The following is a 12580-nucleotide window of genomic DNA, read 5'->3' on the forward strand; positions in this document are numbered from 1 at the left end:
CCAGAGTTCTGGCATGGTTGCAACATTGTTCAAGTAATTAACAACATTACAAAGGTTGGAAGAAGGCAAAACAGTTAATCATGAGCAGTGTATGATGTAAGATCTTCCATGAAGCCGTTCATGACTTCCGTATCTTTGATGAGCCAATTGAATCTATCCGCCAAAACATATTGATCATGGCCAACAAGGTGAGATTTTTTGAAGTGGTCCAAGATAACATTGAGAAAGTGCTGGAGTGCCACAGCAAAGCACTGACCCATGAGGAACTGATGCAGACTGAGCAAGAGCAAGCTGTAACAGGGGAAGATGAAGAAGAGGAGGAAATATCACAAAGCCAGCAACTAACATTGCAATGCATGTTGGAGACTTTCAGGAGCACAGAAAATATTCAAAGATAATGATCCTTCTTTAGAAAGAAGTTTAAAGGTCAGCAGAGAGATTAAAAGGGTCATCAGCTGCTACAGGAAGCTGTACCAAGAAAAGCAAAAGCACAAGGTGCAACAATCCATTTTAGCATTCTTCAAACCTGCAATTCACCAAGTTCTTCAAGATGTATGGGTACCAAAAAAGACAGGAAAAAACTTATTTTTTCCAATAACTCCTTCCCACCTCATTGATGGTAAGTGTTAATTATTTTTTGTGTATTGTGCATTGTGTTTTGTTTATTTTTGGCTTATTAATAAGATGCATTTCGTTTTTATGTTAGGTATTGGTGTTGAAAATCTTGGGCTGAGAACACTTCTCCTAATATTGCATACATTTAAATGGGAAAACTTGCTTCGATAGATGTAGTTTCAATTTAAGTCATGGTTTCCAGGGACATATCTCCTACCTAAAATGGAGCACTCCTGTACAAACATGCTTTCCAGACAGACTCACTGGATAGCAAACACAATAGGAATCCTAAACAAAAACAAAAATACCTGGAAAAACTCAGCAGGTCTGGCAGCATCTGCGGAGAGGAGCACAGTTAATGTTTCGAGTCCGAATGACCCTTCACCAGAAGGTTGACCCTTCTGTTGAAGGGTCATTCGGACTCGAAACATTAACTGTGCTCCTCTCTGCAGATGCTGCCAGTCCTGCTGAGTTTTTCCAGGTATTTTTGTTTTTGTTTTGGATTTCCAGCATCCGCAGTTTTTTGCTTTTACAATAGGAATCCTGACTGTTTCCCCTGCCTTAACCCAGGAACAGCTGTAATGACCTAATGCTGACCTGGCTGAGATGAGGTATTGACTTTGGAGGCTTCCTATAATTCAGTTGCTCAGATGTGTTTTTACCCACTGAGCCTTTGAGGTAAAGATGGATTCCATTTTAAGCCAAGTTAATGTCTGAGACTGGAAGGCAATGCATGTGGATGCAATCAACAAAACAAACTGGACAGCACATAACAGTTCAGTTATCACTCCCTCTTTCAGGTCAATGTAGTGGTTCCCATTGACATAAAACATAACAATGACAATATAACTCAGAAATGAGTACTAAAATGAATAAAATGCAGTGTTGTGAGAGATGCATGTAAATGCTTTAACTTCATACTATTTGCGATATAACTCAAACACAATTTCAAGCCAGATGTAAAAAGTGCTCATGTGGTCCATTTGACCTTAATTCAATTGCTGCAAAGTCCCTTTATTTTAACATTTTGAGAAAATAGATGTTCATGACTACACTTTCAAAAGTATAAAAAGGCCCTGGCTGGAAGCTGAGCCCTGTGTGTATATGTTCACATGGAAAGTCTGCACATTTACATAAACATGCATGTACAGAGCTTTCACCTGGTAGAAAAAGTAACTGGTCAATTAGCATATTCTGTGGTTACCTGTCCTGGTCTCAAACTGGTGGCAAGACATCAGCAGCCAAAGAGTACGTGCAGGTAAAAGTTCCCTCCACTTAATGTTTTTAAGTTTTACCCAATTGTTAAGTAAAATGTATTAAAAATATTATAAGTATACACAGTACAGAAACAGGCTATGCTGGCATTTATGCTCCACATGAGCTCCCTCCCACCATTCTTCATCTAACTCCATCAACATATCCTTCTATTCCTTTCTCCGTCATATACTTATCCAACTTTCCCTTAATTATATTTATGCTACTTGCCTCAACCGTTCCTGTGGCAGCAGATTCCACATTCTAACTACTCTGTAGGTAAAGAAGTTTTTCCTGAATTTGTACTGGATTTATTAGTGACTATCTTATATTTATGGCTGCTGATTCTGTTCTTGCTCACAAGTGGAAGCATCCTCTTAACATCTATCTTGTCAAGCACTATCATAATTTTAAAGACCTCTATCATGTCAACCTTCAATCTTTTCATTTGGAGAAAAGTGCCTCATTTCTGTTCAATCTTTGCTGACAGGTGTAACCTCTCAGTTCTGGTATCATCCTATGAAATCATTTTTGCACCTTCTCCAGTGCTTCTATTTCCTACTTTATAACATGAAGACAAGAAAGTACGGTCTAAAGAATGTTCTACACAAATTTAACATAACTTCTCCGATTTTTAATTCTACCCATCAAGAAATGAAGCCCAGTTCTTTTGTTTGCTTTTTTCAGTGGTTTTAATAACCTATGTCATTTCCTTTAGTGATTTGTCTATTGTACCCCTAGATTTATCTGTTTCTCCAGCCCATTCAGACCATTTATTTTCCAAGGACTATCCGGCCTTCTTTTTCATCCTACCAAAATATGTCACCTCACACTTCTCTATAATGAAGTTTGTTTGCCAATTACAAAGCCATTCTTCAAGATTATTAACATCTTCCTGTATTTTGTCACAGACCTTCACTGTATTAACTGCACACCCCCAATTTGATGTCATCCACACATTTAGAAATTATGCTTCTGATTCCTGAGTCCAAATCATTAATGTAAATAGTGGGCAACCATGGTCCCAGCACTGATCCTTATGGAATACCACTTCCAGCCATTTGCCAATCTGAGTAATTACTTTTAACTCCACTTTGTTTTCTCATTTATAGTGAGTCTGTTTTCTGTGGTTGCCCGAGTGGATAGGGTTTCATGTAGCGTTCTCTCACAAGCAAACTGTTTGTTGGAAAATGTCAATGAGACAGAAATAACATATATTTATATAGTGCTTTTCACCACCTCAGGACATCCCAAAGCACTTTAGAGCCAATGAAATGCAATGAAGAATTAACCCTCCTTATCATTCTTAACCTGTCTGCAGTCTTTGACATGGTTGATCACACCATCTTCCTTCAATTCCTCTCCATTATTGTCCAACAGAGTGGGGCATACAGCACTCACCTGGTCCCATTCTTATCCATCTAAACATAGCCAGAGAATCACCTGCAGTGGCTGCACCTCCTGCTCCAGCATGGTTATCTCTGGTGTCCTGCAAGGATTTATCCTTGGCCCTCTCCTACTCTATGTCTATATGCTGCCCTTCGGTGACATCATCCGAAAAACAGTATGGGTTTCTACATGTACTCTGACAATGCTCAGCTCTCCACCTCACCACCACCTTTCTTGACTCCTCCACTTGTTGCTTGTCTGACAGCCAGCACTGGATGAAATTTCCTCTGATTAAATATTGGGAAGATCAAAGCCATTGTCTACGGTCACCACTAGAAACCCCTTTCCCTAGCCACTACCAACTTCATCCCTCACCCTGGAACAGCCTAAATCTGACGACACTATTTGCAACTTTGGTGTAGTATTTGACCCTGAGATGTGCTTCAGATTAAATATTCACATCATCAGTAAAACCACCTATTTCCACGTCTATAGCATCTGACTCTGCCCCTGCCTCAGCTCAACTGCAGTTGAAACTCTCATTCATGTCTTTACCACCTTTAGACTTAAATATTTCAATGCATTCCCAGTTGGCATCGCACATTCTACTGTCCTTAAGCATGAAGTCATCCAAAGCTCTGCTGCCTGTGTCTTGACCTACACCAAGTCCTATTCACCCACCATGCCTGTGATTGCTGACCTACACTGGTTCCTGGTAAAGCAACACCTCAATTTAAAATGATCATCCTTGATTGCAAATCCTTCCCTGTACATGCCCCTCCCCATCCCTGTAAGCTCCTCCAGTCCCAGAACGTTCCAAGATACCTGTACTCATCTAATGCTGGCCTCTTGAGCATCCACAATTATAGTCACTCCACTGTGTCTTCCACTGCCAAGGCCCTAAGTTCTCTCCCCATACCTCTCTGCCTCTCTGCCTCACTTTCCTCCTTTAAGACACTCTAAGCCTACCTCTTTGACTAAGTTTTCGGCCATCTACCTTAATAATGCCTTATGTACCATGGTGTTATATTTTGTTTCATAATGCCTCTGTGAAACACCTTGGGCCACTTAACTACATTAAAGGTGCTATCTAAATACAAGTTGCTATGGTTTTGAAGTGTAGCTGCTATTTTAGAAGTAGGATAATGCGACTGCTAATTTGCAGACAACAAGCTCCCACAAACAGCAATGAGGTAATGACCAAATATCCTATTTTATTAGTGGTGCAGGATCATCTACTTTGTCAAAACATTTTGACCGAATGTTTTAAGGTCATAGGAACACTTTATTCCTGGCTTGAAATTGTGTTTTGGTGTTATTCAGTCATCCAACTGCATACAATAATAGAACTTAATTTTCCCGTGATAATAAACCAGTTTATCATTCGTTGAAACAATATGATGAGAAAAGCCTGTTGGCGTTTTGTTGCTTCATGCTATGATTGACGCTTCTACACTAACCCCCCTTAGATGGCGTTCATACGCCAATTGGCCTGCAGTGACCTGTCTTGGAATCGTGTTCTGTCTTTAATCTCCAACAAATATTATGACATTTTAACACGTGTTCCTCCCCCCAACCCCCCACCCACCCTCGAAACTGACAATGCAGAAACAATGTTGTCTATCGATTTGGACAATTTTGGCTAACAATAATCCACACATTTCTATTTCGAGTGCTTGCACTTGAAATCGCTTAGGATAAATCATGAAAATTACCTATTAGCGTAAGGTAATATTCTCAGATATAGAAGCTCGCTCTCCCCATTTCACCTTGATTGATTAGTTACCAAATTTAATCTAAGGGAGAAGCAGCAGCCGGTAAACCTGTGTTATAAAACACGAATAATGTACATTATCCGAGAAAGCATTTTGCTGAGCATTTTATTTGATAATACAGGAAGCATTATACTAACGTTATCTTATACGAACTGATAGCTCTAAAAGAAAGGAAACAATAGGTTGAATGCGGAAACATAATTTCGAAACCTCCTAAACAAAAATTCCCATTGGGCTGAAATATCCAAGTAAACTATTTAGAACACTAAAGATATAAAAGCTGCAGTAGGAAACCTCAAATCAGAAAACTTAATCCAAATTACAATTCAAATAATTAATTTAAATACTCACCTACACAAAATGTATAGGTTGCATAGGTTGATTGTAGAGATATATTTTAATAAAGAGCTTAAACAGTAAACAGCATTTAAACAAACTTGGTGTTTCGGATTGATTTCATTCTATTAAAAAAACTGCATCGTAACCGTTCCTTCAGCTTCTATGTTTTTGTATGAACTACAATAAACAGAGGGAGTGCATCCCCACACAGAGCCTAGTGTTACTGTTAATTCGTCCTCCGCGAGTGACATTTTAGTATAATATTGCATTAGAAGGAAAGAAACCAATCTAAAAACTGCGTGAAAAAATGTTTATGGGAAATTGGCTGCACGAATATACCTATCAGTGTGAAAAATATCAGGGAACTTTCATTATTTGGATTCATGATAAAAGTGCTTCGTCGAATATGCTAAAGGATATGCATAATAATAACTGGAACTTATGTTTCCTTTAACATAGAAAGAGTAGAAAGACGCTCCAAAGTGCTTTTCAGAGGCGTAAGGGAGGCGGTGGTAGCAGAATGAACCAACATTTGGAATGATTCCGCTTACATGATGAAAGAATTGTGCGCAACGATTTGATATATAATGTCTTCGATTTCACAACACAATAGAGGAGCAAAGAAAAGTTGACGATGTTCTTGTCTCCATCTCCCCTGAGATGTTATAATGTTGTGGGCTCTCTCATTTGTGGGAGCTGTTCAATACGTTTCGCACTTCCTCTCTCTCTCTCTCTCTATACTTACGTGTATACAGCAGCGACAAGCTGAAGCTCCTTTCATCTTCACGGTGGCAGGCGTTATCTACTTGTAAACCGGTTACAATCAGTTTGTTGGCGTCACCCGGGTACTGCAATGACGATTACAACCTAAGAATGACAGATTAGAAAGAGCAGGCAATGGTGATCCTTCCCAGACCCTCAGTGCTTCCGAGAGGAGGAGTGCTCACATCAGAAGGTCAATTACATCTCGGTCACCCCCACCCCCCACCAACCCCAACCCCGTGTTCCCTTGAACTGTGTCCTCTTGCTTGTGTTCCTCTACTGGCTCTGATTTGATCTCAGATCTGTACACAATGGAATCAAGAAAGGAGATGCTGCTGATGATGGAGCGAGGTCAGCATGGCAATCTTGCTGGCAGGAGGGTGTCGAATTTGTCAGAACCAGCTGGAAGCCCAGTAACCGAGTCCCATGAAAACGTGGTCCAGAGGAATTGTTTGAGCCCTGGGTCGGCGCCTGTGACACTGGAGAGTGGAGACGAGGAGACCGATGCCAGAGCCGATGGTAGCACTCAGATGAGACCCGGTTCAAGACTCCTTGTCCCGGACAAGTCATCATCAGATGGTCGCTCGGCGAAAAGTAAATGCCTCTCTGTCCAAAACAGTCCGGAAACTGAGTCAGATTATTATGATGAGATAGATGTCAGTTGTACTGCAGACTGTGTGCCGGGAAATCAAGATTACCACGGAAACAAAGGTACGCATGCATTTCGATTGCAATAGCGATTTACTTTACATAACTTGCGTCAATTTTAAAGTTGTCTTTAAAGTAAGCTAGAATATGCAGTAATTATTGCTGAATTTATATATCAGAAAAAGATACGAACTGTACATGTCTTAGTCATCTAATGTGTGTTCATGACCAATGTTAAACGTACATTTTTCGAAGGATAAATTATTGGCATTCAGTTTAAATTATACAATTAAAGTATACATGTTATTTAATGGGGTGCTTTCATTATTTGCATTTTCACAATTAAAACCCAATTGAATTGATTTTTGATGTAATTGAAAAAGAATTGTAAAACGTGTAACCAAGAGGCTAAAGGAATTGGAACAAGAAACTCGTTGCGATTTTATTTGGCTCCTTGATGGATTACGGAAACTCGTTTAAGGACCGTAAAGTGATTATTGAATCCCAGGTTCAGAGGAGTTAACACCTTTGAGGCTTCAGATTGTCACTTTCGGTGAGTCTTGCCGGCGCCAGCTCGGAAATAGGTATCTATAGATGAGCTTCAATAAGAGCCGGTGCATATGAAAGCATCCCAGTCAGCAAACAGCCGGCACCCACTTTATAGTCACAAGCCAGGAGAGAGAGAGAGAGAGAGAAAAGCAGAAAAAAGGAGTCCATTTCAAATGAGCTCAGGAATTATCTCCACAGTGTGGGTAAGCAGTTTGTTCCACGATAAATCCAAGAGTTGTTTGTGTTAGAAGGCGCCTGTTTCTCCAACGGGCACAACCAAAAAAGGCCAAGCAAATCACAAAGGGGTCTCATAATTTAGATGATCCTGGTGTACAGTATATAGGTGTGATTAATATGCAGATGGGCGGTATTTGTTATATTTTTAAACTGAGTTCAACTCTTAACTGTCTGCAACTTGCTGAAAAATTCAGAATTTTAGCTCCGAAATTAAATGAAATATATTTGTAGAGTTGTAACAGCTAAAATGAACATAAAATGTGAAATCATCGGAAGGGATAGGTCTTTGTGCAGAGTTTCCTGTCTTTTTGCAGTGAACTTACCTTGGTGCATTTAATGGCTCACTTGGTAACACTTTTAGATCTGATTGTCGTTTCAGGGCACTCTTCCGATCCGATGGGCAGTAACGGCAGGGGAGAGCTTCCCAAAGTGACCGGTTCCCAGAGCCTGATGGGCGGCAGTGGAGCTGATCAGATGCGCCGGTACCGGACCGCATTCACCAGAGAACAGATCGCCAGGCTGGAGAAGGAATTCTACCGGGAAAACTACGTTTCCAGGCCCAGGAGATGCGAGTTAGCAGCAGCTTTAAATTTACCAGAAACCACTATCAAGGTGAACGGGAGGAGGAATGGAATGAAATGTCGAGACTAATAGTGATCATAAACAATAAGATCAAAAGATACTGGAAAATGAATGCAATTGGCAGTTGTTGTAATCGATTCGGTCCACATAAGAGAGTAAATGACAAATATGGAGAAATCCAAAAAGGCCTATGTTTAATCACTTTATATATAGCAAAATAAACACGATTAACTAAGAAAATGACCTTCTGTTCGGTACCCCTAATGCAAATATATATTTATATATATGAATATTATTGAAATATCAGACATCAGATACTTGATAGTTCAATATTATTGATCAGAAATTAATTGATGTTAGGGCAGATGGTTCAAAGACAGCAACGAAACGAAATGCAGAGGAACAGACTAAATGCACTCATCTAATGGGACGAATGGTTTTTAAATGTAAGGTCTGAGTTAGCAATGCTCGTTAATATATTTGCATTAAAATCCTAGCTATTGGAATTCTGAAATAAGTGATGCTGTGACAAATGTGAATAACTTTACAGTATTTTAAGCTGTTGCATGAAATACGACCGTTTTGCGCAGGTAACCCCTCTGAATATTAAGGGCGATGACAGCAGTCACATTTTCATATATGTGAGCATGTTAAAAAGACATTCTTTTTGGTCGTTGCCATTTTTCTCCTGCTATTTGGTGCACTTTATTCAAGAAATGATGCTACTGAAAAAAGATGTAATCTTTGCTAGCAGCGTCTCTTATTTTGACCATGCGCTGCGTATTCCGGCAAATGGTGGGCAATGCGGCGTCCTGTAGAGTGTAACCCAGCAGCTCTGAATGGGTTAATGTCAATGTGTGGAGGGTCACTAGAGGTTTTCCTGCACCGAACAGGTTTATCTTTCATATATATGTAGGTGCATACATAGTATATATGCGCACATATGTATATTGTACACACTGCGTGGACCTCGAACAAAAGATGGGGCTAGATTTTCATTTAATTGGCACCGTTCACCGTACTTTTGTATTGATTTGTTCGGAGCTTTGCGGAAATGTTATAAGCTGATTTAACGGCTACAAAATAAAACGTCAGTATGCCAAAAATAGTCTAGTAAAAGCTCGGCCGTAAATTTTCAAAGCAGAAGGCCCAGTATCAGAGTGAAACGATCTCTGAGCGATCATGTTATGCTTACTTCGCTTGCAATAAATAGCTTTATATATGAACAGTATGTTCCACTATAGTCGCATCAAGCACACAGGATCATGCTTTGATTCTCAAACCTAATTTACTATTGAAGATGCTGAAGGATAAATGTTTTTCTCCCTGGTGTAATCAGATGGGAAAATATACATTTCATTTATCGTGGCGATATCGTGGTGCACTTTTCAAGCCAAGCCCAATGTTTACCACAGTAACATAATTATGATATTTATCTTTAATTCTTTTTCTTAAGGTGTGGTTCCAAAATCGCAGAATGAAGGACAAGAGACAGCGTTTGGCTATGACTTGGCCTCATCCAGCCGATCCTACTTTCTATACTTACATGATGAGCCACGCGGCGGCCGCTGGCAACCTGCCCTACCCCTTCCCATCCCATGTACCTCTTCACTACTACCCTCACATGGGCATGTCTGCAGCATCAGCCTCAGCGACCAGTCCCTTCAGCACCCCTCTGAGACCCCTGGACACCTTTAGGGTTCTTTCCCACCCCTACCCGCGACCAGAATTGCTGTGTGCATTCAGACACCCCTCCCTATACCCTTCTACCACTAACCATGGAATTGGTAGCGCAGCGAGCAGCCCTTGCTCATGCCTAACGTGCCATAGCAGCCAATCGAACGGGGTAGTACAAAGACCTGCGGGGACAGACTTCACATGTGCTTCAACCTCCAGAACTGACACATTCCTCACCTTCACACCTTCTGTGTTGGGCAAGGCTGCTGCGGTATCCCTGGACCAGAGGGAAGAAGTTCCTTTAACGAGATAAGGCAACAGCCTGCAGCATGCATAAACATCTACCTTCCAAATGTGCACACGTCTCTTTCTTGAAAGAAGGAGTTGAACACTAGCGGAAATGTCGGCTCTCTGGATGTCTAGACCTTGCTTCAAAAGCTCCATTACATTTCTGCAGGCCAACACCTCACACTTTTAACCCATAGAGTGGATTATAATAATTCTCTTTCCTTCGTTCTCTGCCAAATATGTCCTATGCTGATGAGAGTATTCTAGTCGTGTTCGTGTATTGTTGGGTTTTAATAGTAGATGTATGATAATATCCTCATCATAGAAACCTGGTGTCAAACGTTAACAAGCCACAATGGGATGGGATTATGTGATGGGGAACTGAGCAACTCCACTTCAGAATCATGTTTGGAGACTGAGAAATAGATCGTTTTTTTACTATAGTAGCTGGCGTTTAAAAATTCGTTGGTTGATTTGCATTGGTGGAAGTCGCCGAATCTTCTGAGAACAGGGAACTCTATAGTTCTCGAACTGCAGGGCGATATTTAAGTCATTGTATGGAGGGTTTCGTTGGGCGAAATAAGTATCATGTAAAGTAAACCAATTAATTCATTTGTTCGGAAGCGGTTGTCTTCAAGTTTTCAAATCTGAAAGTTGCCACGGCTGATACGCTCTGGAATTTGAAAATAAAGAATTGCAAGGATTACTGTTTCTGTGTTTGCTTTATAACATGCTCCGAATGTGCTAAATTAATTTTTCTACAGGCCCCCTTTTGCTTTGCATTTTCCAAATAATCTTCCCTACATTGTAAAATGGACATAATCAGAAAAATGTGAGAATCATGATAGGTTTCCAAAACTGCAGTTATCATGAAACAGCATTTTATTCATTTTTCATAATTTAATTTGTAATTCCATTATAAAATTAATAGAACTTCGCGAGATCAGATGTGGTTTATCGTGTATATTTTTTAAAAGGGGCTAAAAAGATTTGGGGTTCGTTTGGCATTGTATTGTGTTTGATTCAGATTTTATTACTTTAACGAAGCCTTTGGCACAGAATTTGAAAAGTATTTCATAACTGTTCAAAATGTACCAAAACCCATATCCAGCCACTCTTTTATGTAATCTTTATAAATGTTCAGTCGCTGCAATGTTCATGTAATATATCCGATTTCAGGATATTGTCCACACAATTATTTCTCATTAGAAAAATTGTTGATTTAATGTAACCTGGCGTACACCTGATTGGTTTTAATTTATGATAGATTTAACCACTTGAATGATTAAATCTGTAAGTTATTGATGATCGTCACTGTCATACAGAGACAGCGCCTATAAATAAATATACATTCCTTTAAAAAAGGAGCAATTTATATTCAATTTATTTTCACAAGTTGTCAATAGACATGTACAGTTAGAGATCACAGATGGGAACAAAAGGAAATGCCCGCCTATTTTTGTAGGTCATGCAACTTTTTTGCTACAAATTAGCCAAATTAAAATGCTCATTTGTATAATTATTGCACCCGGGCAAATATGAGGTTATTTATAATATTTATGTAACAAACTCAAATGTGCAATTTGAAGTAGCATTGGTTTTGATTGTACTGGTGATTGAACATTTCTTAATTTATTCTTAAAGTGTGATTGTAAAGAAATGCAGTGATTCTGTTAAAAGTCAAACATAATAAGCATTTCCAATCACGTATTTTTTGTTTCATTTTTCGATCCCTCCCTCTTTTTCCTATTTGTTTGACATGTAATCAGTAAAACAAATAAACCACTTCGATTAATTACAGTTCTATTGTTTCTTTTAGTAACTTCTAACGTTGTATACGAATCGTTTACAGATTATTGGAAACTCGTTTCGCTGACATTCGCTTCTTGCCTGTTTTACTGTTTCCTGGCTTATCTGAGCATAAATGATTGAAAATGAGGTTGTGTTAAACAGAGAAAAAGACTTCTGGGAAGGAGAGGAAACAGTTACGCCACTCAGTCCTTCATTTACTAGGTCAGGCAGTCTTCAGTAGAGCAGAAATTATTTTGTAAAGCTATGGATTTTGATCAGGGTGCTGAAATTGTTTTTGACAGGTAAATGGCCCTGCTGCTTCTGTATTGTAAGCCATATTTTCTTTGAGTTAACAGCTAATAGGGAAAGCAAAATTAGATGTCTGCAAGTGATGCTGGAATTCAAAGATCGATGATCCCAGCCTCCTGTCCAATCAGCATTCTTTAATTGACTGTATTTTCTGGGTAATTGAACCACTCTTTGTCTAAATTGAAGTTTCATAGGAAGAACAATATATCCTTGCACACGAAACGTTCCAGCGTTGATTCAGAATATCCCGATCGTCATATGTCATGCCTGGGTCTTGTTTCCACCCGCCAATTGCTGCTCAAACAGAAGCCCTGATTGTTTTGCTTTGATTGATTGCCTTATTAACGCGTGTTCTTGTAAGTGTG

At 39.6% G+C, this 12580-nt stretch overlaps 2 protein-coding genes across 3 annotated transcripts in view; both read left to right on the top strand.

Annotated features, from left to right (window-relative positions):
• The window catches only part of tax1bp1b (Tax1 (human T-cell leukemia virus type I) binding protein 1b), a 711119-nt gene that overhangs the window by 58150 nt on the left and 640389 nt on the right, over window positions 1-12580 (top strand). The window lies entirely within an intron of this gene.
• Window positions 6446-10140, top strand: evx1 (even-skipped homeobox 1). 2 transcript variants are annotated; one of them, XM_078535219.1, is made up of 3 exons: window positions 6446-6846; window positions 7943-8180; window positions 9607-10140. In XM_078535219.1, exons 1-3 carry the CDS (start codon window positions 6446-6448, stop codon window positions 10138-10140), a joined length of 1173 nt encoding a protein of 390 aa, XP_078391345.1. The 2 variants fall into 2 exon arrangements, with proteins under 2 accessions (XP_078391345.1, XP_078391349.1); XM_078535223.1 differs by having other exon boundaries at window positions 6446-6845; window positions 7948-8180.

This window comes from Cetorhinus maximus, chromosome 3 (assembly GCF_964194155.1).
Source record: "Cetorhinus maximus chromosome 3, sCetMax3.hap1.1, whole genome shotgun sequence".
Lineage (NCBI taxonomy): Eukaryota > Metazoa > Chordata > Chondrichthyes > Lamniformes > Cetorhinidae > Cetorhinus > Cetorhinus maximus.

What these genes read in the sequence shown, in the direction of transcription:
- evx1 (XM_078535219.1), top strand. Translation starts at nt 6,446, where the DNA reads ATGGAATCAAGAAAGGAGATGCTGCTGATGATGGAGCGAGGTCAGCAT. An exon ending in GATTACCACGGAAACAAAGG is followed by an intron (nt 6,847 to 7,942) that starts TACGCATGCATT and finishes TCTGATTGTCGT; the next exon opens with TTCAGGGCACTCTTCCGATC. An exon ending in TACCAGAAACCACTATCAAG is followed by an intron (nt 8,181 to 9,606) that starts GTGAACGGGAGG and finishes CTTTTTCTTAAG; the next exon opens with GTGTGGTTCCAAAATCGCAG.